Genomic DNA, 15,857 nt, shown 5'->3' on the forward strand with positions numbered 1-15,857 from the left:
GGGTCACCGGAACCGAAACATTAACTCTCATTTTCTCTTCGCCGATGCTGCCAGACCTGCTGAGCTTTTCCAGCAACTTCTATTTTTGTTCCTGATTTACAGCATCCGCAGTTCTTTTGGTTTTTAATAGATCCAGCAGTACCTGTGTCAACTTCCATGTCTAGGGGTGGCCACGTACCTGGAGTTTTATCTTAATTGGGGCCATTCTGGGAGCATTGATGCAACTTAGCTACATCAATTCCATATTCTCGGTCTGATTTATTTGCAAAGTCCTGTCTTAAAGTGGCTTCCTGCTTCAGCTTGGGCAGTATGCATTTTGCCTGTTTCATTGGCCGGGGTGGACCTTATGACTCAAGTGTGACGTAGACATTCTTGATCCTTGCTGTATTGTGGAGAAACTTTCCTCCACTTTTGGAACCTTGCAACCTCCAACTTCAATCCCTCTTCCCTAATAACCAACATAAGCTCCAAGTATTGTCTGCTGGGGACTTGGCACTGTGGTATGAGGTACTCCAAGGCTGAAGATGGTACCGTCTATGGACTCCTGAAGTTCATGCACCCCTTTTTCTGCATTTTCATGGGAAGGTACCAGTTCTATGGCTTTCTTGACATCTAGATCTTATTTGATCAGTAGCTTCCTTTGGGTCATGATATTAGTAATTCCACAAACTAAGCGATCCCTTAACATTTCCTGAGTATGGACCCTTACTCAGAATGTTCGGCCAATTTCCACTGTCTCATAAAGAATTTACGCATTGTTCTGTAGGAAGTCTGTTTGCTGTGTTAAACCCATAACAATGCAATATAACAGATGGTTAGGGGTCACAGTGTTCCACCACTACATCTAGCAAGTTGTCAAAAGATTTTGACTCCGGGGCTGCAAGTAGGTTAAATACCTTATGATGCTGAAAGTCAGAGCCCCTCAAACACTAACGAGAATTACTTTTTAGTCAGTGATACCCTTTATCCCACCCTCGTCGCCAACGTAATAAGTCAGGAAACCCGACTAGAAAGGAACTTCATTTGAACACCAAAATAGAGCCACTACTTGCAGCGTACATAGGCTAGTCCCAGCCCAGGACAGACAGTTACACAGACGCAACCCTGAGTGTGTTTTATTTTTTCCATTTTTATCCAGAAGTGTTCTTGCACAAAACTGAATGTTTTTCTTCTCATTATCTAATCACCAGTAGCTTTTTTTCTTCTATTAGCCAGCACCAGTAAGTCACCCATGTTTTCATTCAAATAATTCACATGCAAAGCCTATTAAGGGCAATGCAAATCAAAGGTAAGGGAGAGGTAGGGAAAGTGGGAAGGGGTTAGATCAAAATGGAGTCTGGGTCTGCATTTTTTTATAATCAGAAGTGTTCTTACACACAACTGAATAGTTTATTTCCATCACCATGATTTTTTTTTTGTTTTTAACTACTAACTTTCACCAGTAAATCACTTGTGTATCCAATTAAATATATATATGCAAATCCCTTTATGGGCTATGGGATGTCTGCATTACTTTTTTGTCTTTTCTCTTTCTATATAAACAAAGCTGAATTATTTTTCTCCCATCATAAAATCACTGTGACATTGTTTTGTTTTTGACTATTAAACGCCACCAGTAAATCAACTGTATAAGCAATTAGATATTTACATGCAAAGCCCATTACAGGTAGTACGAGTCTGCTTCTTTTTTCTATCTGGAAGCACTCCTACACACAACTGAATGGTCATTCCACCTCCAAATCACTGTGACATTATTTTTCCAACTACTGGCCAACACCAGTAAATCAGCCGTGCAGTCAACAGGATATTTACATGCAAAGCTCATTATAGGCAATGCAAACCATCAAAAGTGCAGGAAGGGGCTAGTCAGAAGGGTCTGCTTTTTTATATCAGAAGTGCTTTTACACACAACCAAACAGCTTTCCCACCACCAAATCACCATAACTTTTTGTTTGTTTTTAACTATTAACCAGTACATCATTATGTAGCCAATTAGAAATTTATATGCATTACGATCAATAAGGGGTCTGCTTCATTTTCTTTCATATCTGGAAGGGGTCAGATTTATTTTTAAATTTATTTTTATTGCTTTTCTTATTGCCGCAACTGAGCAACTTTCCCATCACCAAAATCATTGAGACTTTTCTATTTTGTTTTTGTTTAAACTATTAACCATTACCAAAAATCACCAGTATAGCCAATTAGAAATTTACATGCAAACCCCATTGCGGGCAATGAGGGGTCAGTTTACTTTTGATTTTCTATACCCAGAAGTGCTATCACTCAAAACTGAGCAACTTTCCCACCACCAAAATCACTGTGATTTTTTTTGTTTTTTTCATTTTAACTACCACTAGTAATCACCCTTGTAGCCAATTAAACATTTACAAGCAAAGACTATTATGAACAATGCAAATCATCAAAAATGAGGGTGTGGTTGGGATTGAGGGAAGGGATTAAATCAAAATGGAGTTGGAAGGGGAAATAAAGACTGAATTCCCTGCAGTACCCACCTCTCTCCAAAGGCATCGAAAGTATTGATGGACACCGCATGTTCCCTCTCCAAGAACATCCAGACATGAACATAACCGCAGAAGAGAGCAAAGGGTTTGCAGTTTTTATACTCCAAAGTGCTTTTATACACAACTGAGCGACTTCCCCATCACCAAAATCACAATGACTTTTTTCCTCCATTTTTCCTTTTAACTACCACCAATAATCACCCGTGTAGCCAATTAAATATTTACAAGAAAAGCCCATTATGGGCAATGCAAACCATCGAAGGTGAAGGGGGTAAATAGGGAGAGCAGGAAGGCACTAAATCAAACTGGAGTTGGAGGGTAAAATAAAGTACCATATCCCCCACAATGCCCACCTCTCCCTGAAGGCATCGACAGCACTGAATGGATATTGTGCGCTCCCTCTCTAAGAACACCTGAGCACAAGTATAACCGCGAACAGGGACAAGGGGTGCGCTTCTTTTTAAACTATTAACCACCATCAGTAAATCATCTGTGCAGCCAATTGAATACTTACAAGCAAAGCAAACCAACAAAGATGAGAGGGTGGAGAGGGACAGTGGGAAGGAATTCAATCAAAATGGAGTTGGAGAGGGAAATAAAGTACTGTATTTCCCCATGGTGCCCATCTCTCTCTCAAGACATCAACAGCATTGATGCACACCACGTGCTCCTTCTCCAAAGACACCTAGGCTTGAACATAACTACAGAAGAGGGTCTGCTTTTTTAATTTAACTTATTTTTCTGATCAACATGTTCAGAGTTGTTATAACACACCTCTGGAACAGGTGGGAATTGGAGCTCAGCCTCCCAGTCCAGGGACAGGGTCACTGCCACCGATGAGTTCTAGCTGGACAGGCCACTGCCTGTTACCAAGGGAACTCATATTCAACAAGCCCCACAGGAAGATGAATTAGTGATTCCCGATGGGCCTTGTAGGGGTTATCACAGTGACAGAGTTTGTATATTTGTTATTGTAACTTGAATGCTTTTTACCTTGATGAATATGGGGTTCATTACTGCATGTTACCCATTGTTTGAGCAACTGTGTTGATTCATGCTTGGTAGTTTGCAATATTTCACAGACATACCTTGGAAATGGTTGTTGCTATTTTAATGTATTGGCCAGAGTTCAATAATCAGGGCAAAACATGTACATGTTGCATCAGTTTAGAAACAATCATATTAGCCTTTGCAACCAAACATATTTTACCTGTGCAGGCACATAATTAATGTTAATGAACTGGAAGATTGTCCAAACTTTCCAATTCATTTTTAGTGCTGTCCAGTATCCAGTCTTCATCTTGTCCTTCAATGACTTCAAGTTACTCCCCTATTACAAACAACATTTTTGGTCATTTTAGTGTGTAAAATTTCTCAGCATCGCTAATTAAAATGCAGACAAACCATCTCAAAGCACTTCATAAAATGAATTTTTTTATATGAGTGACTTTTGATCTGTAGCCACACATGGAATCAATGACCCACAGTTAGGACTGGTTAGAAAGTAGGAGTGTACCATGGAATTTTCAATGCCCACCCATATCACCAAAACAGACAGATCAAACCTTAGCTTAATGTCAAATCTGGAGAGCACCTCCAGTATTTCCTTAATATTGTAGTGAAGAACACTTCTGAAAAAGGGTGAATTTCTCCAGCAATTCCAGTTTTTGTTTGTTAGGTGAAGGTTGTGTTTCTCAAATTTGATCAAAATCTTTGAGGAGGTTGCCAGGAGTTCTGATGAGAATAATGCATTTGATATGGTCTAAATGGACTTTAGCAAGGCTTTTGACAAGGTCTTTCATGGCAAGAAAGTAAGAATCCATGGGATCTAAGGCAATTGGATCCAAAATTGGTGATATATAGTTTGACAGACATTTCTGTGACCAGAAATTTGTTTCCAGTGGGGTTCTACAGAGTTCAGAGCTGGGGCCCTTGCTGTTTGTGATGTACATTAATGATTTGGATTTAAATGTACAGCATACAATCAAGGAGTTCAGTGATGACATGAAAATTAGTGAGGTAGTAAATGGTGAGAATTGTAGCCATAGACTGCAGGAGGATATCAGTGACTGCTCAGGTGGGCAAAGCAGTAGCAAATGATGTTGAATCCATTAAGCATGCAAGGGAAGGGCAAACAAGGCAAGGGACAAATGGTAGAACCCTCGGAAGTACTGAAGACCAGAAAAACATTGGTATTCATATCCACAGATCCCTGAAAGTAGCAGAGGGGTAGATAAGATGATCAAGGTGGTATATGGGATATTTGCCTTTATTAGCCAAGGTATAGACCACAAGGGCAGGGAGGTTAAGCTAGAACTGCATAAAACACTGGTTAGGCCACAACTGTAGGACTGTCAGCAGTCTGATCACCACAATGCAGGAAGAAGTTGATTGCACAAGAGAGGGTTCACCAGGATGTTGCCTGGCTTGGACAGTCTGAGCTATGAAGAAAGATTGGATTGACTGGGATTTTTCCTTGGATCAGCAAAGGTTGAGAGGGGACCTGTTAGAGATGTCTACAATTATGAGGGGCATGGATAGGGTGGTTAGGAAGTCACTTTGAGGTCAATAACCAACAGGCATAGATTTAAGGAAAGAGTTGGAAACTAAAAGGAGAGTTGAGGGGAAGATTTCTCAACCAGAGGGTGATGGGAGTCTGTTTTTACTGCCTGGAAGGCATTGTTGAGTCAGAAACGTTCACAACAATTAAGCAGTATTAATAAGATATTAGTTTGTGTTGCCATAGTCTCCATGGCCGTGAGCCAAGAGCTGGAGAATGGGATTATTATAGTCAGATCTCTGCTGACTGGCATAGACACAATGAGCCTTCTTCTGTGTTGTAAACACCTTCTAGACTATGAGGAATGGTGTTACAACAGGAAAACAGATTTATTGGTTAAGATCCACAGTTCTTTTTTCAAGGTTTAATGGATCAGATAGTTAATCAAAGTGATCTCTAAACAGGATTTTGTTCTTTCTAGATTAATTAATCTATCCTGCTTTACACCAAGTTGTCAAGTCAAGGTTTTGTCTGTCTGGAACTATGGATATGCCATAAGGTGCTTGCGGATGTTAAAAAGTATTAAAACATTGTTTTGGTATATATATTATTGTTATAATAGAAATTGAAAGAATATGAAATACAGTAGGAAGAATTTACATAACATTTGCAGCTTCTGCGAGAGATCTGGATAGAGGAACAAAGCTGAATGTTAAGAAAATGAGCAAGTTAGCATTATTATTCCACTAAAGATTTATTAAAATTTTACTTTAAATAAAAAACAACGTTATGTTCATTTTTCTGGGCCTCCCAAAACTCTAATAATTCCATCTTACCAGAATACACCAGCGCTGCATTCTCTTTCAGAGCCCACAATTGCACCATTTAAAACGTCAGCACTGTAAACTATCTGTCACAGATTTCATAAACCTGCCATCTCTTTCTTAACCTCATATTAACTTTCTGTCAGCCACCCATGACAGCTATCCCAAGATAATTGTTTTGGCCTTATGTGCTCACTAAGACCCACCTCAAGTAGACTGATAACCACAAAAAAAAGAGCAAGGAATAATGGAGCAAACATCAGACGATCCAGCAGAAGTCTCTTGATCTGAGAATAGGGAACATTGGATGGTATCAGTTTATCCAGATAGTGGTAAAAATAATGACTCAATGGACCTGTGAAAACCAACCTGAAAAAGAAAATAAAAGCACAAATCTGTTTTAAGTGAAAGAAAATTATCAGTTCAGACTATTTTGCTTCTGATTCGGCTTCAAGCAGTTTTAATTAAAGAAATCAGTCCACCTGTGGCAGAGATGACATAGCAAAGTCAATAGTTCAAACATCTTTGGTCTGCACAACAGCATAGCAAAGGACCAAGCCAGAGAGAATACAACAGTTACAGATCTGGCAGCATCTGTGAAGACAAATCAGAGTTAACATTTCGGGTCTTGTTCTGAGGAAGGGTCACCGGACCTGAAATGTTAACTCTGATTTGTCTTCACAGATGATGCCAGACCTGCTGAGCTTTTCCAGCAACTTCTGTTTTTGTTTCTAACTTACAGCATCTGCAGTTCTTTTGGTTTTTTTAACAGTTACAGAATTAGCTCTGTGTAGCTTCTCAAGACAATGCTGTTGTGAAGCTGTCCTATATTCAGCAGAGATAATAACATCAAAAATGTCTAGGAAAGAGACAAATTTAAATTGAAAAATGCTGCAGACGTGTGATCTAAAACCAAACTCAAGATCAAATGAGTTTCCAACTTCAAATAATCTTGTCATATTCAGCCCAAGTCAAATTGTCACAAAAGGGAAAGAAATTGGTAAAATCTGGTTGAGAAGCACATGCTTCTGGTGCTATGCGTGCTGTTTTGGATCCAAAAGAGCAATTGTGGTATATCTCAATTTCTGGTGCTATCCCAGCTAGATGCCATTTTCTACACAAACACTCCAACTAACACCCTTTGTTGCCCTTGTACATTCAGCAGTAGGAATGACTCTCCACCAGCACTAGTGGAGAATAGCTTGCACTGAATAAAAAGCTGGGAGTTTGGTGAATGAGGTCATCTTGAAGGTCAATCTTTTTCTAAACATCTAGTCTTGTCTTCATTTAGCAGTTCTTTACTTAATCCTCAGACAGGATGAACAATATCTCAGCTTAACAGCAGCTGCAATTAGTTAGCTAGATTAATTCATCTCATTTCTGCCAAGTCAAAGGAGTGTCTATGGTCACCCACATGGGTACCAGTTATGCCTGCCTTTTTATAGGGTAGGTGGAACAATCCCTGTTCCAGTCCCACAACCGGCCCCTCCCACAACTCTTTATTTTTTGGTATATTGACGACTGCTTCAGTACCACTTCATGCTCCCGCCAGGACCTTGAAAAATTTGTTCATTTTGCCTCCAATTTCCACCCCGCTATAACTTTCACATCATCCATTTCAGATACTTCCCTTCCTTTCCTTGATCTCTTTGTCTCCATTTCAGGGAATAAAATGTCCACTGCCATCCACTACAAAGCCACTGACTCCCATAGCCACCTTCACTACAGCTCTTCACATCCCACATCCTGCAAGAACTCCATCCCATTCTCCCAGTTCCTTTGCCAATGTGCATCTCTTCAGATGATGCCACCTTCCAAAACAGCGCTGCTGACATGGCTTGCTTCATCCATAACCGTGGTTTCCCACCCGCTGTGGTTAAGAGGGCCCTCAAATGTATCTGACCTATCACACATGCTTCCACCCTTGCCCCTTCCCATCACTCACAACAGCCTGATCGAGTCCCACTTGTGCTCACTTTTCATCCCAGTGGCCTCCACATTCAAAGGATCATTCTCCACCATTTCAGATAACTCCAGCAGAAGGCCACCATCAAACACATCTTCCCCTCAGTCTCCCTTGTCTGTATTACACAGGGATCATTCCCTCCAGGACACCCTAGTCCATTCCACGACCACCAACACCAAACCCCTACGCAAGGCACCTTCCCAAGTAACCTCAGAAGGGGTTGATGAGAACAATGCATTTGATACAGTCTACATGATATGGTCTACATTTCACCTGCACCACCTCCAATCCTGTGTATTGTATTTGCTGCACCGATGTGGCCTACTCTATGTTGGAGAAACTAAACACAGACTAGGTGACCGCTTTGCAAGACACCTCTGGTCTGAGTGCAAGCATGACCCTGACCTTCCTGTAGCCGGTCGTTTCAACACAGCATCGTGCTCGCATGACCGCATGTCTGTCTTCAGCATGCTGCAGTGCTCCAGTGAATCACAGTGCAAACTGGAGGAACAATATATCATCTTCAGGCTCAGCACTTTACAGCCTTCTGGAATTAATATTGAGTTCAACACCTTCAAATTGTGAACCAACTCCCATTTCTTTTAGCTTTAGTTGTTACATTCTCCCATTCCTTCCCTTTCTTTTAGCTTTACCTGTTACATTCTTTGTCACCATCCCTTCTCTCCCCTCCCCCCACCCCAGTGGGACTGTCTTCTCTTTCAAGTTTGGCAGTTAGACACACCATTGTTCTGCCATTCTCACATTACAATCACTTAATCCGAACAATCAACATCTTATCTCCACCAGCACTCTATACCTCACCATCGCCACATACGCTCCCACCAACCCCCTTCACGCCACCCCCAACTATAGCATAAATGCTGCCCCCCTCCACACTTCACTTTGGCTCTGATGAAGAGTCATCTAGACTCTAAATATTCGTTTGCTCTCCATGGGTACTGTCTGACTCGTTGTGATCTCCAGCATTTGTTGTTTTGGTACAGGTTCCAGCATTTGCAGTAATTTGCTCTGACCTAGTTTAATCTGGTGTCTGTAGTACAGCTCTTCATCAGAAACACAGCAATCCAGGTACAGTTAACAATAGAATGTAACTTGGACTGAGTAAGAAACTGGAAATTTGGTGAGTGAGGGAGTTGTTTGATAGAAGGGCTCCTTTATTTCTCCACCTTTTTCACACTCCAGTCTTTGGTTCTTCCTGTGGCACAGTGGAAGAAGCTGACTGGTGAGTAACTAACAAGTTACTCGACATATAATAAAACATCTGTAAAGTGAGTAACCGAACAGCTCAGCCAAGTGGAATATGCATCCTATGGCACATGGGAAGTCCTGGATTCACCTGTTGTGACTTTCCTGAGGATGTAATTAGTTTAGAAGAATGAAAGGAACTTTATTTTTAATATTTTTAAGGGTGTGACAGGGTAAATGTGAAGAGGTTGTGAAATAACTGCACAGAGGCTGGGTCGCGTCACCAAGTCACCCATTATTTGCGAGTGCACCATGCACTGGCCGTGGCCAGCCAGCTCAGAGTCAATTCTCAACTGAGAGATTCTAATCTTGTGGTCATATTGATCAGCCAAGGCTTCCCTGATTGGCCCAGGTTAACAACCCCCAATCAAGAACCTCTTAGTTTACAAGGTCAACCTGGTCCCAATCACTACATCCTCCTCCCCCTAAGTCCAGGAATGTAGGCCTGATCTTTCGTATGTAGATTGTTTTGCAATGCTTTTGCCCCAGGTCCAATTCCTCTGACATGGACTCAGACACAGGCAGCGTGGACCGGGCCATGACCCATCTCTTGCGTCCGGTACATCTTGGAAGAAGAGGAGGAGACTCTTCCGGCTGTAAGGGTATCGAGGCTGCATCCATTTCAGACTCTGAGGTTTCCTCAACGCTAGATGGAGGAGGAGCACCTGCGGTTTCGGCCAGGCCTTCCGGCAGTTCTGAGGGGCCAGGCATGCTTTGCTCCTGCCCCGTTTGTGAGATAACAGCTTTCAGGTGATCCACGAATTTGCTCTGGTCTGTATCACCTACCCAAACTTTGTAAGTCACGGGGCCTGACCTCGTGTCAACCTCACCTCTTACCCATACTGGGCCATTTCTATGGTTCCAGCACCAAACTTCATCCTGCTGCTCTTTCAACCTCCCTCCCAGGTCTGGAAATATCAGGTTTAACCTGGCACAGAGTCTTCTCCCCATCAGGAACTCCACTAGAGCAATACCTGCTGTTGCATGTCAGGTGGTCCTATAATCAAACAGGAACTGGGACAGTTTGGTCTCAATTGACACTGTAGGCTGCTTCTTTAAGTCTGCCTTCAATGTTCGGACCGCTCTTTCCACTAGACGATTGGACGGCAGGTGGTATGGAGCTGTCCTTATGTGCCAAATGCCATCTGACTTGAGGAAATATTCGAATTCCCTGCTGGCAATTGACGTCCCATTGTCTGTGACCAATACTTCCAGGAGTCTGTGTGTCATGAACGATGCTCGCAGCTTCTCAATCATCATCCCTTATAAATGGCAACCCGAGGTATCTCTTGTGAAATGTTTTCCGTGGTCCGCTGGAAAAGAGTGCAGCCTGATGATACCCAATGCCAGTCTTGTGTATTGATATAAACTCTTATGGGTATTAATTGTAGCATACTTCTGGGACTTGTCATCCAGTCACAATTGCAGGTAGGGGTGACTTATGTCCAGCTTCGTAAAGGACAACACCCACCCCCCCAGACAACTTTGCATATAAGTCTTCTATGCGAGGGATTAGGTATTTATCTAGCTGCCAGAAGCGGTTTACCATTTGCTTAAAATCACCACAATGGCGAACTGAGCCGTCAGGCTTCACAATCGGTAGGGCTGCTGCTGCCCATTCTGCAAACTGCACTGATTTGATGATTCCTTCGCTCTTCGGATTCCTGATTTCCACCTGTATTTATAGCACTGGGCGAGCCTTGCAAAATGTCAGAATTGCATCCTGGTCAACATATAAAGTGGCTTTGGCCCCTTTGATAATCCCATGCCCTCCTTGAAAAACTCCCGGATATTTCACTACGGCCTCACTCAAGCAACCATTTTCCAATCGAAAAATGTTGAGCCAAACAAGGTGAATCTTTCTCAACCAATACTGCCCCGATTGACTTGGGCCCAAGACTCTTACTACAATCAGTGGTAACTGCACCAACTGCTTCTCATAGGAGACTGGAACCAAAGTCGTACCCTCAATTTGCAATGGTTCCCCAGTATAGGTTCTCAGTCTGGCTGAGGTCTTGCACAAATTCAAAGGTTGGAGTCCCAAGCAAATCTTGTCAAAGACAGATCTTACAGCTGCACGAGTATCAACCTCCATGGTAACTGGAGTCCACATACCGGCAGCAACTACAATGGCATGCTGGCCCAGATCCTGAAGAACTGATTAGCCACTTGGCTGAGGCTTGGCTTTGTTGTGGGGTTCTGTTGAGGGTTGGCCTAGGGTCCCTCTGCTCAGCACATGCCCTGCGTGAGGCTCTGCGATTGCCCACACTCATGTGGTGTTCCCCAAGCTCAGATGGACAGGTGGGGTGTCCACTTCCATTAGGACACCTGTAGTTCTCATGCTCCATTTGCTGCAGTTTCTAATGACAAAGCCAGCTGAATTGCCTGTTTGAGGTCCAGTTTAGCCTCAGCTAGTAGATGTTTCTGCATGATTATGTCATTAATCCCACACACCTAACCGTCGCTCAGCATTTCATTATGGTTGACCCAATATGATATGCTTCTGCCAGTCATCGTAACCTCACCAAAAATCCCGATATGGATTCCCCCAGTTTTCTAACAGCCAAGTAAAACCAATTGTGTCTCAGAATTAGAAGAGGTTTGGGGTTATAATATTCCTTAACCAACTCTGTCAACTTTTGGAAGATTTTAATGTCTAGTGCCTTTAGGAAAGTTAAGCCCCTTATACCAAAAATGCTGTAGGTCCACATGCGTCAGCAAGATTACACGTTGCTTTTCATCTGCCCCAGTGTCATTTGCCCAGAAATAATATTGCATTCTCTCGACATACTGGGTCCGGTCTTCGATGGCAGGGTCAAATGAGTCGAGCTTCCCAAATAGAGGCATGATGCCAGAAATGCTTACCCCAACTCCAGGGTGACAGTTGCAAGTGAATGTTCCTCAGGCGCGTCCTGTTTTCTCCTGTTGCCACTGAAATAACTGCACAGAGGCCAGGTCCCGTCACCAAGTTACCCTTTATTTACTAGTGCACTGTACACTGGCTGTGGCCAGCCAGCTCAGAGTCAGTCCTCAACTAAAGAGATTCTAATCTCTTAGTTATATACTTTTTTCATGCCATACAAAAGCCAGGCTAAGACTATTACAAATAAGAAACAATCTATCTATGGCCCCTTGACATTTAACAGTGAAATAACTGCACAGAGGCTGGGTCCCATCATCAAGTCACCCTTTATTTACGAGTGCACAGTACACTGGCTGTGGCCAGCCAGCTCAGAGTCAATTCTCAACTGAGGAGATTCTAATCTCCTGGTCATATTGGTCAGCCATGGCTTTCCTGATTGGCCCAGGTTAACAGCCACAATCAAGAACCTCGTAGTTAATGATTGGTCCCAATCACTACAGGTTGCTTCTACCTGAGGGAGAATCAAGGATCAGGGGGTATAATCTCAGTGTGAGGGGCCATCCATCTAACACAGAGATAAGGAGGAATTTCTTCTGAGAGGAGTGAATCTGTGGAATTCTTTACCACAGAGAGTTGTAAATGCTAGGTAATTAAGAACATTCAAGGATCAAATTGACAAATTTCTAATCAGCAAGGAACTCAATGGTTACAACCAAAATTATTAATGTATACTACAAACGCCAGGACCCAAGCAATAAGCCCTATAGAACCTTACTGGAAACACTTTCAGTCACACAAACATCCCTCTACCATCGCCTTGAATCTCATGGACTCCTACTTTCTTGACCAGTCTGCCATGAAGGGCTTATCAAAAGCCTATCTAAAGCCCATGTAAACCAGTAAATCAAATGTACTGCCCTTATCAATACTGCCAGTTACCTCTTCAAAAAATACAAGAGTTAAGATAAAAACCAAAAGAAATGCAAATGCTATAAATCAGGAACAAAAACAGAATTTACTGGAAAAGCTCAGGAGGTCTGGCAGCATCTGTGTAGAAAAAATGAGAGTTAACGTTTCAGGTCCAGTTCTGAGGAAGGGTCACCGGACCCGAAACGTTAACTCTGATTTCCTCCACAAGAGTTAAGATGTTTTGCTGCATTTCGTCAAAGCCTCAGCAAGACAACATCTGGAGAACTGTGTACAGCTCTGGACTCCTTACCAAGGAAGGACATACCTGCCCCTAGAGGGAGTGCAACTGGGGTTCAGCAGACTAACCCCAGGATACAGAATTGTCTTATGAAGAGAGAATGAGAGGTCATCTCATCGAAAGTTGCAAAATCCTTAAAGGGCACGACAGGGTGGATACAGTTAAGATGTTTTGTCTGGACATGGAGCCCAAAACTTGAGGACACAGTCTTACAATAAAGAGACCAGATAAAACATTGCGAAAAAGAAAATATGAGAGAGAGAGACACAGTGTTCAAGTAAACACTAGATAAAACAGAGAGAGAGAGAGAGAGAGAGACCATTGAAAAAAATCGAAAGAGATATCGAGGGCACCACAAAAAGAAAGGCATCTGTAGCACCCCAAATCTAAAAAGGCTGGCAAAAAAGTGATGCCAGCGCAAAGTAAAGAGCTTATTGGCAGCAGCTGTTTTGCACTCGACTGCAGGGAAATGGAGCTGGCAGTTTGGTGAGTATCTGTTAAATGGTTAAAGCCTATTCTATTCTCAAATTTTGACAAAGTATACATATTAAAATGACTATACTTTATTAAAAAGCAACATAAATAAGTTAATAATAAAACTAAAGAAGAAACTGAAAGCTCATTAAAAATGGCTGCACATGGTGTATGGAAGCTGCACTACATGGGGATGTAGGATTTACATTGTGATCCAGGGCAAACATATTTGCAGGTAGTGATTGAAATTCAAGCAGCTTCAACTGAGAGCTTATGAGCAGGAGACTAAACTACAGACACAGCAATGCATCACTAAGGGGGAAAGTTATCTAAATTATTTGTACCAGGATGCAGTCACACCTCTTAGGATAGGGTGTTCTGAAGTGAACAGGGACAAGTAGATGTGACTGCAAGTAAGGAAGTTAAGGAGACCTAGAGGACAGGACTGCAAGAGTATCAATTTCTGCAGGTGTCCCATAATATGAGGTTCTCTCAGCTTGGATGAGAGCAGGGGCTGCAGGATGAATGAGCTAAATGACCATGGCACTGAGATACAGGAAGTCATTGAAGCAGGGGAAGCCAAAAAGAATTAAGTGGTAATAGAGGGCAGCAAAGCTGGGGGAATGGCACGATACTCTGCAACAAAAAATGTGAGTCCAGGCAACTGTGTTGCCTGCCCGGTGCCAGGGTTCAGAATATCTGCTCTGGGCTGAAGAAGAACTTGCTGTAGGAGGGGAAGAATCCAGTTGTCATGGTCTATGCAGACACCAATGACATAAACAGAACTAGGAAAGATTTTCAGCCTAACCAGTATGAGGAGCCAGGCACCAAATTAAGAAGCAGAACCTCAAAGATGATAATCTCTGGATTATTAAATAAGGCATTTTTAAAAATTTATTCGTTCATGGAATGAGGGCATCACTGGCCAGGCAGCATTTATTGCCCATCCTTGTTAGAGGGCAGTTAAGAGTCAGCCACATTGCTGCGGGTCTGGTGTCACATGTAGGCCAGACCAGGTAAGGATGGCAGTTTCCTTCCCTCAAGGACATTAGTGAACCAGAGGGGATTTTCCTGACGATCAACACTGGATTCACAGTCATCATTACACTCTTAATTCCAGATATTTATTGAATTCAAATTCAACCATCTGCTGTGGCAAGATTTGAACCCAAGTCCCCAGAACATTATCTAGATCTTTGGGTTAATAGTCCAGTGATAATACCACTAGGCAATTGCCTCCCCACATATATAAATTGGCACAGAGTATAAGGTGTTAGAGAGATGAATGCAGAACTGAAAGACTGGTGTAGAAGAAGTGGGTTCCAATTCATGGGGCACTGATTTGATTTGATTTATTCATTGTCATGTTTACCTAAGTACAGTGAAAAGCTTTGTTTACGAGCAGTACAGGCAGATCATAGTAAGCAAGGATATACAGATCATAAGGTGAAAAAAAAATCTTGAGGCATACAGGTTACATCGCACAGGGCACGCACTAGGCAAGATTAACATCAGCAAGATCAGCATTATTTGAAGTTAGAGAGTCCATTCACCAGTCTAATAACAGTGGGAAGAAGCTGTTCCTGAACCTGTTGGTGCGTGTGTTCAAGCTTCTGTATCTTCTGCCTGACGGAAGAGGTCGTAGGAGGGCATTACAGGGGTGTAATGGGTCTGTGATGATGTTAGTAACCTTTTCACAGCAATGAGCCATGCAAACAGAGTCCATGGATGAAAGGTTGGCTTCTGTGATGGTCTGGGCTGTTCTCACAACGTTCTGTAGTTTCTTAAGGTCCTGGGCAGAACAGCTTCCATGCCATTATACACCCGGATAGTATGCTTTCAATGGTGCATTTGTAAAAGTTGGTCATTATGGACATGCCAAATTTCCTAAGCCACCTAAGGAAGAAGAGGCGTTGTTATGCTTTCTTGACTGTTGCATCTATGTGGGAAGTCCAGGACAGGTTGTCGGTTATCATCACTTGACCTTCTCCACCCTCTCAACTTCAGCTCTGTTGATGTGGATGGGGGCATGTTCTCTTCCTTTCTTTCTGAAGTCAATTACCAGTTCTTTAGATTTGCTGAGGTTGAGAGAGAGGTTGTTCTCATTGTGCCACATCGCCAAACCCTCTATCTCCTTTCTGTGTTCTGACTCATCATTGTTAGATATCCATCCTACCATGGTGGTGTCATCAGCCAACTTGTAGATGGGGATTTGTTTGGAATTTGGTAACACAG

At 42.5% G+C, this 15,857-nt stretch overlaps 1 protein-coding gene across 1 annotated transcript in view; it reads right to left on the reverse strand.

Annotated features, from left to right (window-relative positions):
• The window catches only part of pxmp2 (peroxisomal membrane protein 2), a 43,293-nt gene that overhangs the window by 9,879 nt on the left and 17,557 nt on the right, over window positions 1–15,857 (reverse strand). Inside the window, exons 3-4 of the mRNA XM_048611732.1 lie at window positions 6,053–6,215; window positions 3,733–3,852 (exon numbers count right to left, since the gene is read on the reverse strand). Of these exons, the coding sequence (XP_048467689.1) occupies window positions 3,733–3,852; window positions 6,053–6,215 (283 nt within the window). The remainder of the gene's footprint in view (window positions 1–3,732; window positions 3,853–6,052; window positions 6,216–15,857) is intronic.

This window comes from Rhincodon typus, chromosome 24 (assembly GCF_021869965.1).
Source record: "Rhincodon typus isolate 14 chromosome 24, sRhiTyp1.1, whole genome shotgun sequence".
Lineage (NCBI taxonomy): Eukaryota > Metazoa > Chordata > Chondrichthyes > Orectolobiformes > Rhincodontidae > Rhincodon > Rhincodon typus.